General features: G+C 50.0%; 2 protein-coding genes across 2 annotated transcripts; both read right to left on the bottom strand.

Annotated features, from left to right (window-relative positions):
• Nucleotides 1-2458: 2458 nt before the first annotated feature.
• LOC123408127 (GMP synthase [glutamine-hydrolyzing]-like) lies at nt 2459-5028 on the bottom strand. Its single transcript, XM_045101315.1, has 3 exons — nt 4713-5028; nt 4144-4427; nt 2459-2462 (listed from the first exon to the last, which is right to left on the bottom strand). The coding sequence occupies exons 1-3, from the start codon at nt 4974-4976 to the stop codon at nt 2459-2461; spliced, it is 552 nt and encodes a 183-aa protein (XP_044957250.1). The 5' UTR covers nt 4977-5028.
• A 15474-nt stretch (nt 5029-20502) lies between these two features.
• Nucleotides 20503-22137, bottom strand: LOC123411137 (GDSL esterase/lipase APG-like). The gene is made up of 4 exons (XM_045104067.1): nt 21850-22137; nt 21635-21765; nt 21308-21541; nt 20503-21198 (listed from the first exon to the last, which is right to left on the bottom strand). The coding sequence occupies exons 1-4, from the start codon at nt 22109-22111 to the stop codon at nt 20743-20745; spliced, it is 1083 nt and encodes a 360-aa protein (XP_044960002.1). The 5' UTR covers nt 22112-22137; the 3' UTR covers nt 20503-20742.
• Nucleotides 22138-22800: the final 663 nt, after the last annotated feature.

Genomic DNA, 22800 nt, shown 5'->3' with positions numbered 1-22800 from the left:
CCTCAAGGTGTTAACCGAGAATGTTCCCCCTCCGGTGCAGGGGCAAGCTTTTGAAAGAGCAAAGGAGTTGGCGGATGAATGTGGTATCTCGGTTGAAGATTTGCTGGCTTCCCAAAACGACAGGATACCCAAGGCTGTGGTAGCCCCTAAGCCACAGTTTGTCATGGGAGAGCCTTTGGTCAGCAAAGATGATCTCCCAACAAATATGCATTACTTGCATAAATGGTACTTAAGTGAATCAAAGAATGGGAGAACGATGATCGTGCTGAGTGTCCCACTGGAGTACTACGGTCGCTCCGAAGAAATCCATATCGACTTTGATGAACTCTTCCAGATGTACAATGGCGACGCCCTCGACAAATCGCTTATGAGTTGCTATTGTTTGTAAGTTTTTTAATTCGTTGTCTACATATAACTTGTTTAGTTATTTCAGTTCATTGTCTATATATAACTTGTACTCTATTATGCAGAATGAAGATTCTAGAGTGTGAAAGTAAGAGCATCCTAAATATTGGGTTTATTGATCCAGATAAAATACATATAGCGACGCTAACTAACAAACCCAAGGAGACGGAGGAAAACCTTCTAAGGTTTCTAACAGATCAAAATTTATGTGACCGCATACCGTTTCCATACAACTTCAGGTGAGGGTCTTTACTCTGTTGTGTCCATTCACTTATAAGTGTAACTGATAAGTTACTGTCACACACACACACACATATATATATATATATATATACATGTGCAGCTTCCATTGGATTCTGTTGGATATTCAAATTGATAAGGGAAGAGTTGATGCCTTCGACCCATTATCGAGACCCTTGGAATAGTTCCAAAGCCTGCAGGACATGCTCCAAGGGTAATTTTAATCATTCTTGCGCTCTATCGGTCTCTTTCGATGATTTTCTGATATATCAATTAATGAAAAACTTAGCAAATCATTATCCTTGTCGGGCAGGGTTTGGAAGCGGTTCAAGTGCGTGACTACCGGTAACTTTCCTGAGAAGCTGACCTTTAGAGCGGCTCAGGTAAGTAGTAGTATGATATACTTCTGTTAATTTTCAATACATTTATGATGCTAGATTATTATTTTGATTATATATATTCTATTCTCGTAAAGTGCGACCAGCAGCCACGGGGAACGCATCTATGCGGATACTATGTTTGCGAGACCATTCACACGTTTACCTCTGAGCTCAAGGATCACAGATTCGACGTAAGCAATGAACATTCACACCTCTATTTTTACCCGTCATTCTTTGTTATCATGATTGATATTCATATTCATCTCCTTTTCTTATATAGCACACGGCCATGAGGACGAAGGTCCTATCAGAGCAACGCGCGATTGCTGTTGCAGAGGAGCTTGCGGGATTTCTGAGGACGGAAGCTATAGATAACAAAGGACGATTTAGTGTAAATAGAGGCCATTACTGATGTTCGTCCATGTAATCGAATAGACGGGCTCTAGTCCCGATAATTCAGATCTGCATATAATTGTATATATATATGCTCGCTTGTAAGATAAGTTAATCTTATATATATATGCATAATTATTTCTATTTAAATTATATGAAAACTAATTCCCGAACACCAAACGAGGCATCACGTTAATCTCCCGAACACCTAAACCCTAAAACCCTAAAACCCAAAAACAATTTCATTCAAAAATAAAAAAACCCAAAAACCAGCAAAATCTGAAAATCTTTAGTCCCGGTCCGTGTAACGAACCGGGACTAAAGGGCCTGCCCCTGGGGCGCTACGAGGCGCCCACGTGGAGCACCTTTAGTCCCGGCGTGTGACAGGGCCGGGACGAAAAGGTTAGGCCTTTAGTCCCGCCCCTTTAGTCCCGGTTGGTGAACCAGGACTAAAGCCCCTTACGGGCCGGGGCTATAGGCCCTGTCCCCACTAGTGGATGGTTAAATGCATCTAACCAACTTTAATCCTACTGTTTGGATGTTTTAGGGTTAGTTCAGTCCAATCTAACACATTCTAACTCTAACCCATAGATCCAAACAGGGCTTATAACACAATCAGAAAACAAGATATAAAGGTGTTTATGTACAATTACACTACCTCATAAGCCACCAAGAGCCATCTATATGTAAGAATAAAGGGCATTGTTTGAAGTCTCCAAAGCCCTCAACCATAAACAAGTCACTGCAAAGAGATGTAGCTGTATACGACAAACTTGGTACTTCAAGGTGGTGCCTTTAGAAAGGCCATGACGCCGGAGTGCGTCACCGTTTGTATGTAATGGATTTTTTTAATTCAAGTTTGGCATTCCTTCAATGCATGATTAACATTTTATCGAAGTTTGCATATATGTGATTTTTAAAATTAAAATATTCAAAGTATATTCAAATAAAGAAAAAAGAATTAAAAAAAATAAGTGCTCAAGGCCACACGGCTCCAACCACTTGGCACGGCTGTGTAGTTGTGATAACTTGATGGATCGCTACCTGTTGAAGAAGAGAAACGGCTGACTTATAAAAAAATGAATCATTTTTTTTTTCACTTATCGATGGCATAGGAAGTAATTCATGCGAACTCTAGGGGCAAACTTCATGACGGACGGCATAAGCATAATTTGTTTTATTATTAGGTAAGATTGCTCAAAACCTCCCAACCCGACCGATGTGGGACTAATGCTTTGACCATTTTGTGTAACATTTTCTTTTGAGAATCCCATTCCGTGTTGCTGCCCGCCACCACCGTTGCCCGCGACTTATTTTGGAATGGAGGGAGTACTTTTTTCAAAGATCACTCTCACATCTTTAGGCCGCGATAAGTGGCGCACTGCATACATGCGTGTCATTTGTTGCAATCTGGAAGTTTCCTTTTTTTATACATTCTTATTTTTAAAACGTTTTATCTCCTAAACCGTTTTCACAGTTGAATTTTTCGTGTCGAGATTTTTAAAACTAGATCACATGTTGATAGGTTTTGACGAACATTTTTGCATTAAAAAAAACAGACCGAAAAAACCGTACCTCTCACAATAAAAAAACAAAAAACACTTTTTTTTGGCTTTTTTTCCTTTTCGAGAGGCACGGATGTGCCTCTCGCGAAAAATACAGAAAACACATTTTTTCCTTTCCGAGTGGCACGCTCGTGCCTGTCACAAAGGCAAAATCGTGTCTCTCACGGAAGAAAAATCATGCCTCTCTTAAAGAAAACACAATTTTCCCTTTTTGAGAGGCACGGGTGTGCCTCTCACGAAAAAACAACAGAAAACACGTTTTTTTTCTTTCTGAGAAGCACGGTCGTGCCTCTCGCAAAACTAAACCAGAAAACATGTTTTTTTTTTCATTTTTTCATTTCCGAGAGCCGCACGGTCATGCCTCTCACGAAGGCAAAACCATGTCTTTCACGAAAACAAAATCATGCCTCTCGCAAAACAAAACCATAAAACATGTTTTTTTTTCCATTTTTTTTCATTTCCGAGAGCCGCACGGTCATGCCTCTCACGAAGGCAAAACCGTGTCTTTCACGAAAGCAAAATCATGCCTCTCGCAAAAAGAACGCATTTTTTCCTTTTCAAAAGGCACGGGCAAAGGCAAAATCATGCCTCTCGCGAAATTAAAACAGAAAACGCGTTTCCCCCCTTTCCGAGAGGCACGATCCTGCACCTCGTGAAGGCAAAACTGTGCCTCTCGCGGAAACAAAGCCGTGCCTCTTGCAAAAAAAATGTGCCTTTCGCGAAAGCAAGCGCGTTTTTGAAAGACAAGGCCGTGCCTCTCAGCAAGGCAAAGCCGTGTCTCTCACGAAAATAAAATTACGCCTCGCACAAATAAATAATTTCTTCAGAAAAAACAAAAAACATGTTTTTTCATAAAAGAAACTAAAAAAGATCAATGAAAAACCGAAACAAAAAAAATCACGTGGGAAAAAATAAAAATAAAAAATCTAAAGAAAACAATCAGAATATGACACATGACGGCGCCAAAATAAAGGCGTGCCGGAGTGTTTGCTCGGAGGGCTTCCGAATGAGAGCCCATGTCCAGCAGAGCCGGAGCACAAAAGCCCTTCTCTCTTCCCCCGACTACGGATTTTCGCTCCACCTTTGCACGCCGTCTCTCTGCGGCGGCAAATGCAAATTCCAAAAAAATGTCGCCTCCTCCACTAGAAGACCTCACACACCTGCTCGCCGAGGTGGCCTCCCGCCTCGCCCGCCCCAATAGACCGTTGTCCACAAAAACACAGTGGAGCCTATCCCCTATCGCGTTATGAACAAGAGTGGCCGCAACTGTTGAATCAACTCCTCCTGATAACGCGCAAATCACATGTTCGTCGGGCCCAACCATACTCTGGATGGTCTTGATTTCCTCATCCAGCACATCTTGCATCTTCCAGTCGGCTTTAATCCCACAAACATCAAAAAGAAAGTGGCGCAGCGTTTCCATCCCTTGGGGCGAATGTGTCACCTTGTACAATCATAAGGTTGAAAACTTTATGACCTGCAGCCATGCTAAGTTTTTTTTTTTTTTTTTTTTAGAAAAGGATGCTAAGGTATGAACAAATTCATGAAGAAGCATGTGTACTTGTATACCCAAAGCAAGCTAATCTACAAACGCAGTTGCATTTATTATATCTTAGCTTAAATCCATCTCCATCATCTTGTATCCAAAAAAATGGCAGGGAAAACCAAAGTTATGCATTCATTTTGGATACAGGAGATAATAAAACAGTAGACGATGGCTACCTCCGGCCTCCGGGTGGTACTGGAGGCCATAGAAGCGCTTCTCCCGGTGCTCGATGGCGGCGATTGCGCCCTGCACGCTGCGCGCGACGACCTCGAACCCCTCGGGCAGCCTGACGACCTCGTCGCCGTGGCTCATCCACACGGACTGCCGCTCCCCGGCCTCGCCGTAGAGCGCGGAGGAGGGCGCGGTGATGTCCACCTCCATGTCGCCGTACTCCTGGCGCACGCCGGGCTCGACGGCGCCGCCGAGGGTCTGGACGAGGAGCTGCATCCCGTAGCAGACGCCGAGGACGTGCGCGCCGGCGGCGGCGGCGAACCCGAGGAAGCCGGCGACTCACTCTCCGCCTCCGTCTCCTCCCTCGCGGCGGCCCTCAACCCCCGCGCCGCCGCATCCGCCTCCTCCGGACGCCGCGCTCTCCCTCATGTGCTTCGACCCACAGGAGGCAACCCCCCCTCCCCTCCCCCCAATCTCCTTGCCCTCCCTGCGAGCCTCGCTTGGTGCGCGTTTGCATTATTGCAGGTGGACAGGGCTCGCCTGGACTGCCTCGTCCGCACCGCCGTCTCCGCGCTCTCCGACTCGGCCTCCTGCGGAGTGGCCCGGACCGACGACCGCGCCGAGATGCTCTGCATCGGGAGCTCCGTCTCGCCCCGGGGACCGCCGCGAGCTGGTCCGCTCGTGCGCCGCCCTCGTCGAGAAATTGGGGGACCGTGATGGTGAGATTTCTCCCCTTCCTTTGTTCTCCCGAATTGTATTCCGTGGATTGCAATGCCGGCGCTGTCAAACGAAGTTTAGGAAGTTGCGGCATTATTACTGATTCAGAGATCTTCGTGGCTTATACAGTAATTCACTGCTCGCTTGATGAAATTTTGTGTTTGCCACCCCACTTCCCCAGGATGCATGCAGGTTAACAATGTGTTACTCCCTCTATTCACAAATACTAAGATGTTCTAACTTTTTTTTTTCTGAATCAGTTGTATATAGACTCGTTTTGCTGTGTTTGTTCACTCATTTCAGTCCGTATGTAGTCCATGTTGAAATACCCAAAACATCTTATATTTGTGAACGGTCGGGGTACTTGTTTGTGTTGATGTTCATGTAATGTGACTTTCTTCTGTGCAGCTGCGGGGCATTCCTATGATCTGTTGCATGTTGCTGTGAAAACAGCCCTGTTATCCCCTCGTTACCAGTGTCTCTTTCCTTCTCCATATTACAGAGAGGATGGAGAAAACAGCTTCGAAATGGGTACCATTTCTCTCGATGTAACAACACGTCCATCTTACCAAGTGATTCCCCGTGATGGCTCAGTACCGCCGAGGTATGCTTGGGTCAGTTCTGCATGTACCAACATAATACTAGGCTACTAGCATTAGATTTAAGGATGTCAGTGCAATATTCGTTTACGTTGAGCTGTCTTCTCGTAATGTTTTGGCTGCGAACATGATATAGAATAATAAGGCAATATATGCTACTGCCTCCGTCCCATAATATAAGAGCGTTTTTCACACTAGCGTAGTGTAAAAACCACTCTTATATTATGAGACAGAGGAAATAAAGAGCAACTGGAATCCCAGAAGTGTACATCGATCTTAATCCTCTCTTATAAAAATAAATTGTACTGTTTTGTGAGTAGTACAATGTTAAGTTATTGGCACTTTTTTTGCCTTACCTGTGCTTACATTAGGGAGGTGTTTGTTTCCACGTATTTTACCCGTAACCTGTTAACGCCGTAAATGGAAAACGGTTCTTGCGTTTGGTAACTCTACAACGTAAACAGGTCACAGCGTAAACGGGTCCAGGCCAGTTATGTATCGATACCGCCCCCCCCCCCCCCCACCGGTATCGATCTCATGCCGTCCTCCTCCTCCTCCCGTCAGAACCACTGCTCCCCGTACAACCCTCCTCCTCGTCTGCTCCCCGAGAACCTCCGAGTCCTGCATCGATGCCTTCCTGATCCCCTTCGAGCCCCCCTCCTTCGTCGGCGTGAGATCGGAGCAGCCGTCAACGCTTGTGATCGGAGGCGGCCGGCGGCGCTTGATTTCAGGGCCCTTGATCCGAGTGGCCAGCTGCGCTTGAGATCCAAGGCGGCCGGCGACGCTTGATTTCCGGTAGACGGGCGGGCGCTTGATTCGAGCAGCTAGCAGCGCTTGATCCTAATGGCCGGCGGCGTTTGATTTTGGAGACCGTCGATGTCGCTTGATTTGGGGGAAGGCCGGCGGCTTGATTTTTTTTAAGATGGCTGTGGCGCTGGACATCATGGGCGGCTGGAGCCAAGCAAGATCAGGCCATTCATGGTGAGCATGCTGGCCGGCGGCAGCTTACGTGAAGTGAACCAAACAAATTTGAAAAAAACTCACTACACCTCCTTAAACAGTGTGATCTGATTACATTACCATTGCCGTTACCATTTATGTAGCCAAACACCTCCTAGGTGATCATTTATCCTGTTGCCTGATTGAGAAAAAAAATCCTGCGATTCTTTTACATATTTTACTGATTTGTTTTGCATTTTTCGTTTGAGTGTGGCAGAGCCCTTTTGTGGCATTACGACCCATCAATTCTGAAACATGATCTTTCAGAGATGCTACAAGAAGTAATTACAAGGCCTTTGTTTTGTCTGAGAAAAGAATTACATGATCATGAATGATGGTGTGTGATTGTAATATGCTTAGTTTGCTCCCCACCGGCGTTCTTGGAGATGCGGTCATTATTCCATATATGGTTTCTTGCGACGTAAGCTCACACCTCATAATACTTGTACTAAGCTTCTCTATTTATTTTTGTCCGACTCTGAGTTTATTGTGGTTATGTCAGTTGGTCAGTTGGCATCTCAAAGCATTTTCACACTTGCACACAGTACAACTAAAAGTGTTATGTCTTGAGCCTGCAACTAGCAAAGTTGAAGTTCATTATTAGAAAATAGGTTAATGTGCATGGCCAAGTGAACTCTTCAAAGCTTGGATTTAAACTACCTCAAAACTGAGTTAACAGATTCATGTTTTGTGTACCATTTTAAAATTCATCTTCTGTTAGTTATTTAATCTTCTGTAAATGGAAACTTTATTAACCAGATAGTTAATTGTTTAATCCCCTGTAGCATTCCTTGCTCCTGTTCTAAATGGAAACTTTATTAACAGTCTGGGCTTGTTGTTTGTGGAGATCCCTGTCACATTTTTTCCTTACTTGTGTGTATCGTTTATGTTTGCAGGGGTATGGGTTCTGTGCTACCACTTTGCACATCAGTGGTATCATCAGTATTAGAAATTCTTCTCGAGCCTATGGGATGGGGAATATCCATGGAATTGGGACAGAAATTTCCCTTTACACATGCTTATTTCGCAAGACAACAAAGGGATTTACTTGCCATATTAACTGGACCCATATCATGCAGACGATTTTTGGATCTTGTTTCTTACATAGTAGAAGCTATGGTTTTCTTGGGTAAAACAAGCAGCGGCAACTCTTGATGGGAAAACGTACAATCACAACCATCAAAAGGGTCGCACTTTGGGAAGAAACAACCGTCAAAGGGATTGGTCAAATTCAAATATAGTTCTGATTGGTATGCTTATTAACATGCAAACAATTGCCCAGATATTTAGCATGCTGTTCAACTCAAAGCTAATTGCTCCTGCTCTGTGGTGCTGCAGGTTGACAATTATGAACTTTCCTATCTGGTTCAGTTTTGCCACTGCTCTACTATTTCACCAGGAAGGTTCACAAGGTTATTTACCAGAAGTATTATCCAAGGAGAAAACTGCTGAATCAATAAGCGATATCAGTCTTGCTCAGAGAGCAGCATTTTATCTTTCGTGGGTGTTATGCCCTTCTAATGTTGATGAGTGCCAGGTGCTAGCTAACAGTATGGTGGGGTTATCACATTCTTGGGCCAGGAACAACAAAAGACGCCCAAGTTATGCCTACCATACCAGTACAGTAAATCACAGGAGCAGACTGCGAGTACCCACTGTTGGGGATACAGAGAAACTTCATGTGTCAACCAACTCTGTGAGTTCCCTTATTAAAGATTTTGATGATCGCTGTGTGAAGTTTTGTCGCATAAGTGCTGTCAGCCAAGTTGAAGGTGCAGAACATTTAGATGTCCCTCTCTCATGCCCTAATTTTCTGCATTTACGGGTTCCTTTAGGGGTGTTGCTTGTGTCCTCTGCTTGTATTAGTGAGCAAGACTGTAACGTGCTTCTGCACTACACAAGCACTGGTCTGGTTCTGGAGTCAAAGGAAGTGCAGACAAAAAGGAAAGATCAGGCTGGTAATGATGTTTCTCAGACATTAGCCATGAGCTCTCTCAGCAATTTGATCTTCGACGCTCCATGGCTCCGCTCCCGCTCCCCGCGCCTAGCCTAGCCTCGCCGTCCCACAGCCACCGCCGCCCGCGCCAGCGCTCCGCCCTGCTCCCGCTCCTCCTCGGGCCCTGCGCGATGGGCGCCTCCGCCGCCGCTGACCCTGTCGACCGCCGAGCGACCCCCTCCGGCGAACGCGTCTCTTACGGGGAACGCTGGAGCAGCTCGGAGGGCGAGTCCTCGACGAGGTCGTACAGCGACGTCGTGCGCGCGGCGCCGCCTCCCACAGGCCCGCCGGCTGACGCCGTTCCCAGGCGCGTCGCCACCGTCCCTGGGCGGGTTGCGCCTATCGCACGCCCTGCGGTGAAAGACCGCCTCGGCCCCCGCTCCGAGGTGCACCGCGAGTCGGGAGGCCCCGTGCTCGACGCTGATGGGTTCCAGCACCCCCGCCGCAGGCACCACCACCGTCGTCCGCGCCACGACGCCCCGCCCAGCCCGGCATCTTCGCCGCATCGCCGCAGCCCATCCCCGGAGGAGGTCGCCGGCCTCTGCTTCCGCTGCCCCGACCATCGGCACCGCGTGCGCGACTGCCCCAACGACGTACGGTGCCGTCGCTGCCTCGTCTTCGGCCACGCCTGCGATGGCCGTCGCGTCGCCGCTGCGTCTCGGCAACCCCTGCGCGCGGATACGACCGGGCAGCCTCGCCTTGCTGAGGCTCCTCGGCAGCCCACGCGCGCGGTTGCGGCCGCGCTGCCCCTCCCTGCTCGTGGCACCGTCGCCAGAGCCCCTACCCCCGCAGCGCGCCCCCGCATCGCCCCCTCGTCGCCCGCTCCTCCTCCTCCGGCTCCGGCCGCCCCGGCACCCTGCGATGGCCCCGTGCGGGTTATCATGGCACAGACGGTGGAGATGGACGACACCGAGCTGGTCCTTGCTCGCGCAATGGTGGCCACCATCACGGGCAACCGGACGCGGGTCTCTCTGGCCAAGGTGGTCAAGCTACTACTGAGCTCGTTGGACCTTGCCGAGGGTGATTTCACCGTGCACGCGCATCATCCAGAGGACTTCCTCATCCTCTTCTCCTCCGTGGCCACCATGCGCCGGCTCAACGGCGAGCACCTCCTCTGCTCGCCCCGGTTTGCGCTATGCCATGGTGCAAGCTCGCACACGCCAACGCCGACGGCCTTCGGTACCGCGTGGAGCTCGAGCTCCGCGGCATCCCCGCCCACGCGTGGCATCTCTTCACGGCCGAGCACGTGCTGGGCTCGAGTTGCTGGGTGGAGCGGTTGCACCCACGCACGCGTTCGCGCGACGACCTCGCTGTTTTCCGCCTCTCCGGCCGCGCGCATGATCCCGCCGACATCCGGCGCGCCGCGGTACTGGTCATCGTCGAGCAGCTACCTGCCCGGGTGCCCTCGGAAGCTCCCTCCATCCGGTCTCTGTCCTATCCCATCGCGATCGAGCTCACCATGGCTGAGCGGATCAGGAGTGCGCCAGACGACCCCAGGCTGCCGGAGGCCCTGACGGGGACGGCGCAGCCGAGAGCAGAAGGCGCGGCCAGGGCCATGGCCAGGGACCAGCCCTAGGACGCGCGCGCCGCCGCGGTCGCAAACGCAGGCGCTCCGACGATGTTCCGGCTGGCCGCGCGGATGGCATGGCCATCGACACGCCGGCCTGGCGTGTGCGCCGCCCCGGCCGCGCCGATGGAACTGCAACGGCGGCTTCCTGGCCTGGCGCGGCGGCGCCGTCGCAAGGTACCCGCCCGGCCAGGTTGGGCATGCTGGCCTGGCCTAGGCCGTAGGGGCCCGCAGGGCTACGTCAGCCCGTCAACAAAGGACCGAGGGACCGCGTCATCTGCCTGCAAAAGGGAGCTTCTCCAGGGGCCCACGCGCACCTGCCCTCCGGCCGCGACAGGGCGGTTTCTGCTTCGGTGACAGAAGGGACAAGCTCAGGGACAGCTGGCGAGCCGCGGTTGGATGGCGACGCCCACATATCTTCTGTCATTTCAAATCCAAGCGCCCCCACCACTACCGAGGCGGATGCGCTCAGGACCGCACGCCCCCGCGCTCCCCTCGTGCCGGAAAAGGACGCGATCGGGGCCACCCATGCGTCGGCTGAGCTCGCGTTCGCCAGCCAGGTCCCCGATTCGCAGCCAGGCGACCCCACCTCGCCAGTCACGCCTGCTGCCTGGTCGGGGCAAAGCGGCGCTACGTTCATCCCTGCGGCGCGGGACCCGCCTGACGTATTGGATCAGACGCTGCGGACAAGCGCGGGAATCCGGGAAATCGCTGCCGCCGAACCGGTCATGGCTCGTGGGCCCCTGGCCACCAATCAGCCCACAGCAGGGGCGTCCCTTGCCGAGCACAACCCCCTCGAGCCAGCGTTGCATGGGCCCTCCACCATTGGGCCCCCTCTCACAGGGACTGGCGAGGCCACTTGTCACCCCGACCCACAGCCGATTACCATCTTGCAACGGCCCATGCGCAGCAAACCTGATGGCGCCCCTGCTGCTGTGCCTCGCGCGGCGGCTCAGAGCAGATTTGCCTCGCCCCCGATCACCATGCGACAGCCACGCAGCCGACCAGCCACATGCCCCTCTTCCTGGACGCTGGGACAGTTCTTGGCAGCAGCCACGAAGCAACTAAACGCCACCCTGCCGTCCCCTGGGAAACGTCCGCGGCCAACTCTGAACTTCAGCCCCCGGCGGGGACGATCTGCTGCTACCCTCGCGGCTGCTGCAGCGCCGCCAAGAACTGAGAGGCGTGCCCAAGTTCAGATACTGCGCACCCTCGGCATCGGCATCGACCAGCCCATTTCCGCCGCCGAGATGAAGGACTACGACGACCTGTTCGCCACGCCGATCCAGCTGTCCGTCCTACATGCTATGGCCTCCCTTGTCGACAGGGAGATCCCAGAATGCCTGTCTGCTGCGCCCAATGCCGCTGTTGCCTGCGTGCGTTAGCGACGCCGTTCGTCACCCGTCGATCCCTTGCTCATGGATTACGGCTTGAAAATTGTTGTGTGGAATGTTAGAGGTCTTAACTCACGCGCTCGGCGCTGCGCTATCCGATCGCTTCTCTGTACCACTCGTGCGTCCATTGTATGCCTCCAAGAAACAAAGATGGCTTTGATCTCGTCGTCTTTCGTGCTGGAAACGCTGGGTTCCGAATTTGATGGGTCCACATATCTCCCAGCCGACGGCACGCGCGGTGGCATCCTCCTTGCCTGGAAAACCAGGGCTGTCACGATCTCCGACCTCCAGTTCACGCAGCACATGGTGACTGCGAAGGTGCGCGTGCCCAGTGGCAAGCCATGGTGGCTCACCACGGTCTACGGAGCCCAGAGTGATCAGGACAAGCTCATGTTCCTACAGGAGCTGCGCGATATTCGCGCCACCAGCCCAGGCCCGTGGATGTTGTGCGGGGATTTCAACTTGATATGTCACGCCTCGGACAAAAGCTCGGGCAACGTGAACCATCGCTTGATGGGCAGGTTCCGCCGCGTCATCAACGACCTCGCTCTTAAGGAGGTTTACCTCAACGGGCGTCGCTTCACGTGGTCCAATGAGCAGCCCCCCCCCTACGCTCGTGCGCCTTGACCAGGTGCTCTGCACCGCAGACTGGGAGGATAGCCATGGCGAGTGCCACCACCGCAGCCTGGCATCCGTCGTCTCTGATCACTGTCCCCAGCTCCTGGACTGCTCGCCCATGCCCTCGGCTCACAGACGCTTCCACTTTGAAGAGTTTTGGATGCGTCTCGACGGCTTCCACGACACGGTCGCCGCGGCCTGGAGTTCGGTGTCAGACACAGACCCCTTCAGGCGGCTGGTCAGGCGCCTGCAGGCCACGGGCCGCGCTCTCACGAGCTGGAGCGCCAAATCCACGGGCAACATCAGGGACAAGCTCGCCATCTCCCGCGAGCTCATCTTGCGCTTTGACCAGGCGATGGAGATGCGCACGCTCACGCCCCCGGAAGATTGGCTGCGCAAACAGCTCAAGATGTCCTATCTTGGCTTGGCCTCACTTGAGCGCATGATCGCCCGGCAGCGTGCTCGTCTCTCTTCGCTCTCGGACGGCGATGCGAACACGAGCTTCTTCCACAGCAATGCACATATCGCCGGCAGAAGAACAGAGTGCACAGCTTGCTTGTCGATGGGCAGATCCTCACCGAGCACGACGAGATGGCACAAGCGGCCTTTGCTCACTTTGACGGACTGCTAGGCACTGCACCTGACCGTGCACACACGCTCGACCTCGAGCACCTCATTATGCCTGCTGACCTGTCGAGCCTCGAGGTGCCCTTCAGCCTCGAGGAGATTTGGGAGGCTGTGAGGCGCATGCCCGAGCACAAGGCGCCAGGACCGGACGGCTTTTCCGTGGAGTTCTTGCGCGCATGCTGGAGCATCATTAAGCAGGACATACTTGAGGTCTTCGAGCTGCTCTATGCGCTGAGGGGGCGCGGATTCCACAGACTTAATCAAGCGCTGCTCACCTTACTACCGAAGCGCGCCGACGCCCATAGGCTTAGTGATTATCGGTCGATCTGCCTGATACATATTGTAGCCAAGCTCTTCGCGAAGGTCCTATCCTTGCGCTTGGCCCCGAAGCTTGATGGCAGAATGCATTCATCGCCGGACGCACTCTCCACGACAACTTCATCCTAGTCCGGCAATCACTCAAGCTGCTGCACCAACTGGGGGCCCCGAGAATCATGCTCAAGCTCGACCTCACCCGGGCTTTCGACTCCATATCCTGGCCATTCCTCTTCGAGACCTTGCGCCAATATGGGTTCGGAGCAAGGTTCCGGGAGTGGCTGGCCATTCTGCTCTCTTCGGCCAACACCCGTGTCCTGCTCAACGGAGTGCCTGGACCGCCGATCTGGCACCGCCGCGGGCTGCGTCAAGGTGACTCGACATCCCCGCAGCTATTCGTCCTGGCCGTTGACACGCTCAGCCGCCTCATGCAGCGAGCGCTCCAGACCGGCATACTTCGGAGCCTCCACCCTCGACGAGATGTTCCGGCTATCTCTCTATACGCCGATGATGTGATGTTGTTCTGTCACGCCACGATCGACGAGGTCAGTGCTGTGAAGGGCATCTTAGGGGTCTTCGGCGCCGCATATGGCCTGCATGTGAACTACGGCAAGAGCTCGGCTACGTCATTGCATGGAGATGAGACGACTGCCGCTGTTCTGGAGACCCTTGGCTGCTAGACGGCGGACCTGCCCATCACATACCTGGGCATCCCCCTCTCCACGCGCCGCCCTTCCGAGGCCCAGATGCAACCACTTGTCGACAAGGTGGCAGGCCGCCTCCCGTCGTGGAAGGCGTGGCTCATGAACAAGGTCGGGCGGCTGGCGCTCGTCAAATCTGTGCTCAGCGCCATTCCCATACACCAAATGCTCGCCCTCGCACCCTCAAAGAAAACACTGAAGCAGCTCGAGAAGATTCAGCGTGGGTTCCTTTTGGCCGGGCGCAAGGCCGCCCACGGAGGGCACTGCCACGTGAATTGGCGCCGGGTATGCCGGCCGATCGAGTATGGTGGCCTGGGAGCCCGCGACCTCGAGCGCACGGGGCTCGCTCTTCGACTCAGATGGTTATGGCTTTCGCGGACGGACACTAGCCGTGCCTGGCATGGCCTGGACATGCAGTTTACCCTCGAGGAGCACAGCCTTTTCCACGCCTCCACCACCATGCAGCTCGGGGATGGAACTACAACACTCCTTTGGGAGGACCGTTGGCTCCTCGGCCTATCCATCAGTGAGCACGCGCCCGCGCTGTACATGTACATCCCCAAAAATCGCAGGAAATCTTGGACGGTGGTGGAGGGCATTCACGGCAACACATGGGTGCGGGATATCCACGGCATCCTTGGCCTTCAGGAGATTGGGCAGTATCTCCAACTTTGGTTGCTGGTGTCTCGCACCACCCTTTCCCCAGAGCCGGACAAGCTAACCTGAAAGTGGACGACCAACGACAACTACACAGCAAGGTCCTGCTACCAAGCCACCTTCCACGGATCTATCGCTTGCCGCTCATGGAAGCTGATTTGGAAGGGTTGGGCCCCGTCGAAGGTCAAGTTCTTTCTTTGGCTCGCCAATCTGGACCGCTGCTGGACTGCTGAGCGCCTTGCTCGCCATGGCCTCACACACCACCCTCGGTGCCTCCTCTGCGATCAAGAGCCGGAAACGATACAGCACCTGTTGCTCACATGTCCATTCGCGAAGCAGACCTGACACGGAATCATGTCCTGGCTGCGTCTCCCGGCTCCGGTGCCTGACCAGGACGCCACGCTCTAGGACTGGTGGCTGCGGGCTCGCGACGCTACGCCACCCCTGCTCCGCAAAGCGCTGGCCTCCGTAGCGCTCCTGGTACCTTGGATAATCTGGAAGCATAGAAATGTGTGCGTATTTGACCATGTAACCCCATCACTAGTCGAGCTCGCTGCTGCGATCAAGGACGAGTCCAGAAGTTGGGCTAAGGCAGGGGCCAAAGGGCTTAGGGTCACCCTGCCCTTCTCCTGGGACGTCCATTGATCCATTTGTAACACCATTGTACTGGCCTCTTAGGAGGATGTTTCCCCCCATCTTTTCAATGCAATGAAACGGATGTTTCCCCCCATCTTTTCAATGCAATGAAACGCAAAGGCTTTTGCGTTTTCTCCAAAAAATGATGTTTTTCAATCTATTCGTGGAGGTTTTACTGAAAGATGGGCTTTAAGTGGTGCATGTCTCATCTTTGGCTGGCTTGACATTATTGAAGATATGTCTGCAACGATCTTTGAATGTGAAGATACATGTTGTCATTTTGTCAGTCAACTCAGAACCAAGACAGGCCCATACCTGCTGAAGTGTGTAAATTTATTGCTGAAGGAGGAAGGTCATGGTAATGATTTTTTAATCGATCTTCGTGACAGATTGTTAAACTGGACTAATAAAGGGCAGCGTTTTGATGGTTGTGAGGCATTCAAAGACGTTATCCTTCAAATGAACGCAAAAATTCGGCCCTCTTCATAGCAGTGATCAGGGATTTTATGAAACTATGATTGTGTCCTGATGGGTTCCTGGTCTCCTTTTGGTGACTATACTGCTGGACGTGAACCTTGGATTTAAAACATATCCATTCAGCTCTTGGTCCAGTCTTATCAGAATTCTGAGGTCACCACAAGTCCTAGCTACTCAAGCAGTGCAACTGTACAAACAATTCTGATCAGTTCTACCCGTGTAGATAATGTTGTAAGGTAGCATCTGTCAGGTTTAGATATTGTAAAGTAACATCTGTCAGGTTTTGATAGTGTAAAGTAGCATCTGAGGAACACAAATTGGGTCAGGCAAAGTAGTAATACTGCATTCATGTGCAAATTTAGCTGTCGGCTCCATTCTGGATGTTTCCAGTTCACTTCTTCTGTCATGGATAAATAGATTCTTGTGTTTGAGTTATAGAAATTAAATGGTTGTAGTCACCAGTTTATATTTAGTAAAGCTATCATCAGTTACTATAAATTTCCTACCCGTCTGCAGGAGGTATTTGATATTTCTATCTAGACTGAGCCACTGCTGTATATTTTACATGACATGCACATGTTACTCTGCATCTCTCTGCTTGTCTTGCTGGTGCACTGCTGTTACTGACCCCAATTATACTTGATGTGCACTAACTACTTCACTGTACCAATTCCAGTGCAAACACTTGGTGTTGCATTATTGCAGCTTCGAGCTGCTTGGGGTGATCAAACTGCTTTCGAAATAGAAATAACCTCAATATACAATTCCTATTTTACTCTTATATACTCGTCTGCCTTTTTTACGGTCCTGTAAAACAATGTGTAATCTCGTAGATAACAACAACAACCAAGCCTTTCAGTCCCAAACAAGTTGGGGTAGGCTAGAGTTGAAACCCATAAGATCTCGAAGCAAAGTCATGGCTCTGGAACGTGGATAGCTAACTTCCACGCATCCCTGTCCATGGCTAAGTCTTTGTCGATATTCCAAACCTTCAGGTCTCTCTTAACGGACTCCTCCTATGTCAAGTTTGGTCTATCACGACCCCTCTTAACATTCTCAGCACGCTTTATCCGTCTGCTATGCACCGGCGCTTCCGGTGACCTCCGTTGAATATGTCCAAACCATCTGAGACGATGTTGGACCAGCTTCTCTTCAATCGGTGCTACCCCAAGTCTCTCTCGTATATCGTCATTCCGTATCCGATCCTTCCTTGTGTGGCCACATATCCATCTCAACATGCGCATCTCTGCTACACCTAACTGTTGGATATGTCATCTCTTGGTTGGCCAACACTCCGCGCCATACAACATCGCAGGTCGGATAACTGTCCTATAAAACCTGTCTTTTAGCTTTTGTGGCACTCTCTTGTCACAGAGTACGCCAGAAGCTTGGCGCCACTTCATTATTTTCTTTATCGTGCAGGTTGCAGACCACCACCGCCACCACCAACAACAAAGCCTTTAGTCCCAAACAGGTTGGGATAGGCTAGAGGTGAAACTCATAAGATCTCGCAACCAACTCATGGTTCTGGCACATGGATAGCAAGCTTCCACGCACCCCTGTCCATGGTTAGTTCTTTGGTAATGCTCAAATCCTTCAGATCTCTCTTTACGGACTCTTCCCATGTCAAGTTCGGTCTACCCCGGCCTCTTTTGACATTATCCGCATGCTTTAGCCGTCCGCTATGCATTGGGGCTTCTGGAGTCCTGCGCTGAATATGCCCAAACCATCTCAGACGATGTTGGACAAGCTTCTCTTCAATTGGCGCTACCCCAACTCCATCTCGTATATATCTTTTAGGTTTCATCTCCATAAGAGTGGCTGAGTTTTCATATTGGCTCGCTAAGCCTATCACAATCCTCCTCCTTTATCCGGGCTTGGGACCGGCTATATTGAGACAACATAGGCGGAGTTGTTGCAGACCACCAATAAGAAGAAAAATGTCAATTTCTTTTAAGGAAACTTCATATATTATTTCAGACCCAAAAAATGGAATCACAGTTTGATTTGGTTTGTTAGTGCTATTTGTGCGGTCCCCATACATCAGTTCCAGGTAATTTATTTCTGAATTTGGTTTTCTTGAGATGCCGTTTCCTCTTAATTATATATTTTAACTTTGTTATACGGCAATTGGATATGGTCAACCAAGATATTGATATGTTTGCACCACCTATTTAGTACGCTTCTCTTGTTACATACATGTATAAAGTTGGAAACTTATGAATGACAATACTTACCTCCTGATTATATTATCAAGGTATCTGGATATGATGGACACAAATAGAATAATATGTTTTTTTACATGAATAATATGTTTATTTTGTAGGGTGTAGTTATTTTGAAATACTTTTATACATGTATGCAGAGAGAGTACAAAATTTCAAAAGTTTACATCCTCCTCTACTCTACATTTCGTGGAAAGTACATTTCATTAACTTTGGCGGCTTTGCTCAGTTTAAAATATAGCCACTCTTTTATCTGTCGCTTCCGCATGCACAACTGGGGTTATTATGTACTCCCTCCGTTCCTAAATATAAGTCTTTCTAGAGATTCCACTAGTAAATTATATACGGATGTATATAGACATACTTTAGAGTGTAGATTCATTCATTTTGCTCCGTATGTAGACTCCTAGTGAAATCGCTTAAAAGACTTATATTTAGTAACGGAGGGAGTAGCTCGTACTTGATGCTTCGAAAGCCCTAGCTAATCTGCTTTTCAGGTTTAGGTGATTCTTTATTTTTAGTCATCACTTGATTATATATCAATTTTACACTGCCTCTTCCGACCAAGTTGCAAATATTATGTGACCGAAATGCCATTCAATGATACATCAAAATAGCAATTATAGTGGGTGCTTGCTTTTGCTTGTTAAGGAAAAAATGCATCTGCAGCCTCAGTGCCTAACATGTTTGTGGAGGAGTGCCTGGCTGCACAAGTTGCACATTTGATTAATGTAAGCAGCTGCAGGTGCCACTTGTAACCGTCCATATGTGGACAACTGCTACTCCCTTCATTTCTAAATATAAGTCTTTTTAGAGGTTTCACTAGTGGACTACATACGGATGTATATAGACATAATTTAAAGTATAGATTCATTCATTTTGCTCCGTATGTAGACACCTAATGAAATCTCTTAAAAGACTTATATTTAGGAACGGAGGGAGTACATCACATTGATCATGTCCGACTAGGAACCGTTAACTGTACCACTTCTTGCTAAAACCTAATAATGGTACTACGAGACAGTGTTTAAAACCTAATAAATTTGTTGTTTTGTGGAACTATTTGTGGAAAAAATTACATATAAATTCACACATGAAGTATGAATAAATTGTGGAGTGGATGTTTAATAAATCTATGCAGCACAAGATTCACATGTCGTACTTCAAGTTCATTCATCTAGTGAGTTTTACTGCAGCAATCAACTAATGGTATGGCCTTGCATGTTCGGGCATCATTAACACACAATAGCACCACTGAAGTCGCCAACCTACCTTCATAGGCATAGTGATGCAACAAGTTAGATGGGTATTGGTATATTTGCGATATTACTATATTCCCGTTATCGAAAACAAGTTGGATGGGTACGGTCATGCACCAGTGCATAGTTGTATGAGAGGGAACTACGAGACTGATGAGCCAGAGCAAGAGAGGTGAGACATCACTGTTGTTGGTTTGTGGTGTGAATTCTAGGAAACATTTATTGTGCAACACTGCGCCTTTCCCTGCAGTTGGGAAGCATATGGTTTATAGCTATAATTCCTTTTCAGTGTCAGTTGAGAAGATATCAATTAGTGATCTTATTATGGCTTGAGGTGCTACCGTGATCCCAAGTCATGGCACCACAGCTGAAAATTTTCAAAAAGGTCATGTGGATTGGCACAACATATATGAATCATGAAGAGTCAGTCCTGATTTGATTCACATGTTCGAAACCGGGAACAAAAATCCAGTTATGAATAGTATCATATTGTAATTCTGCCACTAATCAATACTAGTACTTTTATTGGCTAATCGAGCTTGTTTTTTTTTTCTAGGCAAAACCCTAGTGCATATACCTCTTGGCCAAACTTTGTTTTTTCACTGCTAATCGGATTGGCAGTGCTCCTGCCAGGGCTCTGAAAAATAAAATATGAAGAGTACTTTGGGTTTCGGATTATGGGTTATTTGCTAAACTTGGCCTTTTGATTCTCGGCGTATGAGATGAGTTGAAACTTTACTGCGACATAGATAGTACTTGTGCCAGAGTCAGTCTATTGGAATTTTCTGTTGATTTTTGGTTACGCTGCCCTTGCTTGGGGCGACGATATATAGCCTCACGAGCCATGGTAGAATTAGACATAATCTCCTCGTGTGTTTGACAAAATGGAAAGCGTATAATAATCCCCTCTTTGTTTTTGAATCATACACTTCCCACAAGGACATGTGTTGAGCTCATTGGCATCAAATAATCCAAAATCGCACAATACCTGTTTAAAAGAAGGAAGACCATGCAAGAACCTAAACTATTTTTTTGTTAGAAGGAAGATCGAGCTACACAATTTGAAAGTTATATAGTTGAAAGCGAGCTTCGATTGGGTTGAAAACTGAACAAACACTATTTCACAAATTATGCTTTTGGAGAACATAGCTAGGAGCAAGCACTCACACTTTGTAGGAACACATGCATACATATACTAGATGTATGACAGCAGCAGCTGCACGTACGCCTTCGATCGTCGCTTCAGGCTTACTAGCTAGGTTAGCAGGTCGATGCCCGCAGACACCAGGGACTCGGCGATGACCAGGTTGGCGGCCTCCGACGGGTGCACGCCGTCGAAGTACACGTAGCTGCTGGCGTTCCGGCACATCCCGGCAGCCGTCGCCGGGTCGCAGAGGTACACCCTCGTCCCGGCCTTCCCCGTCCGGCAGCACGTCCTCCCCGCCTCCGCGAAGCCCTGCGCCGCGGGCCTCTCGGAGAGGTCCCGGAGCGGCGTGTAGACGTCGAAGACGGCCACCTTGAGGCCCGCGTGTCGCCTCACGAGCGCCCCCACGGTGGCGTTCAGCTTCCGGTTGAAGGTCTCGGCGTCGCGGTTGAGCCTCGGCAGGCACCCGCTGCGGCCCTTGCCGTATAGCCTGATCGTCGCCGGCAGGCACCCCAGCGGCGGCATCGTCGTCACGCCGATCCGCCGCGCCCCCAGCCTGTACAGCTCCTGCAGTATATCCACAGCCCCGGCAAGGTCACGTAAGATTACATGTGATGATGAGCAGGTGAGGCGAGGCCGGTGATGTCGGTGAGTCACTCAGTCAGAGAGTACTGACGTCAGTGAAGCCGGAGAAGATGCCGACGAGGAGGTCGCAGTAGCGGTCGACGTCGTAGCGGGCGGACAGGGAGGCGTTGTGGTAGTAGTTCTGGATGAAGTCGCCGGTGCCGGTGCTGACGACGTACAGCGCCTCGGCGAGGATGGTGCGCGCCTGCCGCCGACCGGCCACCGCCGCCAGCTTCGACCTGTACTCCTTGTAGTACCTGAGCTGCTGCGACAGCGTGATTGCATCCTACAAACAAATTTGCACAGCTGATAATTATTAAAAGAACGCTGACATATGTCCAAAACAAAATACTTTTGGAGATGTAGCAGTTGTACTTACATACATGGCCGCCGTGTCGTCGGAGTAGCTGGACGCGGCGGAGCCGAAGTTGGCGCCGGTGAGGAGGTTCTTCCCCGACGCCAGCGGGCTCAGGTACGGCGGCGCGTAGCCCTCAAAGCCGAGCGTTTCAGCTGCACAAACACGTTACACGCTACGGGTGACAGTTGCAGGACATACGCATATGCATGAGTGTAGTGTGCATGTAACTGACGTACCGGTGATGTCGGTGACAATCTTGCCGTCGGAGAACCTGCCGGTGGCCCTGTGGCGCCGGAAGTTCTCCCCGTACGGCGCATAGTTGGCCTTGAAGACGGCGCCGGGGAGGTAGTTGTTGTTGCCGACGTCGATGGTCGAGTCGCCGAACGAGATCACCGCCGGCACCACCTGCCCGTGGACGCCGCAGGAGACGAGCAGAGGCAGTGCCAGCAGCACCAGCCTCCATTGCGTCGCCGGTGAGCCGCTCCTGGACGACGGCATGCCCTTAGATTTCCGTACGTGCACGGTGCACCGTGTGTGGTGGCTAAGACTGAACCGATGGTCTCGTATATATAGGGCCAGCCATAAGAGGAAAAGTTCATATCTCTATTGGTGTGGTGGTATGTATTTTTTTTTCCTAAAGAAAAATGCATAAAACAGGGTGGGTGCACTCGTATGCTCATGTAATTTTGAAAACTTATAAACATGATCGCTCTTGAAACTGTGCAAGAATCACTGGTCCAAGCTAGTACAACATAAGTCACGTAACTTGCTGTCATGATTTTTGCTCATTCACAAATGGTTATGTATACACTATTGCTTCATGTAGTCCAGACCGTGCATGACGGTGTAAATCAGACAACATAACGGGGGAAATACACTTTGATTGCTGATTGTAGATACACCCTATATGATTTTTTAAATAATTAAGTAAAGTGCTAAAATAGTTCACAAATATCTTCAGAAGAAACTTGACTTTCTTTTATATTAGTATATATGTAAATTTTCAGAAAAAATACAAAGTTGATTTCCGGGCATAAAAGACAAAATGCATTTGCTATTATATTCACTATTCACACTATTTAAATAAAAAATTGTCTTCTTTAAAAAGAAGTCAAAGGATTTTTTTTCTTTTTTGTGGAAATTTTCTCTCACGTAGAATGGAAGGTCAACTTATTACGAAAGCATTT

Source organism: Hordeum vulgare, chromosome 7H, assembly GCF_904849725.1.
Source record: "Hordeum vulgare subsp. vulgare chromosome 7H, MorexV3_pseudomolecules_assembly, whole genome shotgun sequence".
Classification (NCBI taxonomy): Eukaryota; Viridiplantae; Streptophyta; class Magnoliopsida; order Poales; family Poaceae; genus Hordeum; species Hordeum vulgare.
Note: the sequence above shows the minus strand (reverse complement) of the source record. Positions and strands in the feature narration are given on the sequence as shown.

Excerpts from the sequence above, each read along its gene's own strand:
- LOC123408127 (XM_045101315.1), bottom strand. The coding sequence starts at position 4,976 with ATGCAGCTCCTCGTCCAGACCCTCGGCGGCGCCGTCGAGCCCGGCGTG. Across the intron at positions 4,428-4,712 it reads GCCTCCAGTACCACCCGGAG|GTGACACATTCGCCCCAAGG; the intron begins GCCGGAGGTAGC and ends TGATTGTACAAG.
- LOC123411137 (XM_045104067.1), bottom strand. The coding sequence starts at position 22,111 with ATGCCGTCGTCCAGGAGCGGCTCACCGGCGACGCAATGGAGGCTGGTG. Across the intron at positions 21,766-21,849 it reads GATTGTCACCGACATCACCG|CTGAAACGCTCGGCTTTGAG; the intron begins GTACGTCAGTTA and ends GTGTTTGTGCAG. Across the intron at positions 21,542-21,634 it reads ACGACACGGCGGCCATGTAT|GATGCAATCACGCTGTCGCA; the intron begins GTAAGTACAACT and ends ATTTGTTTGTAG.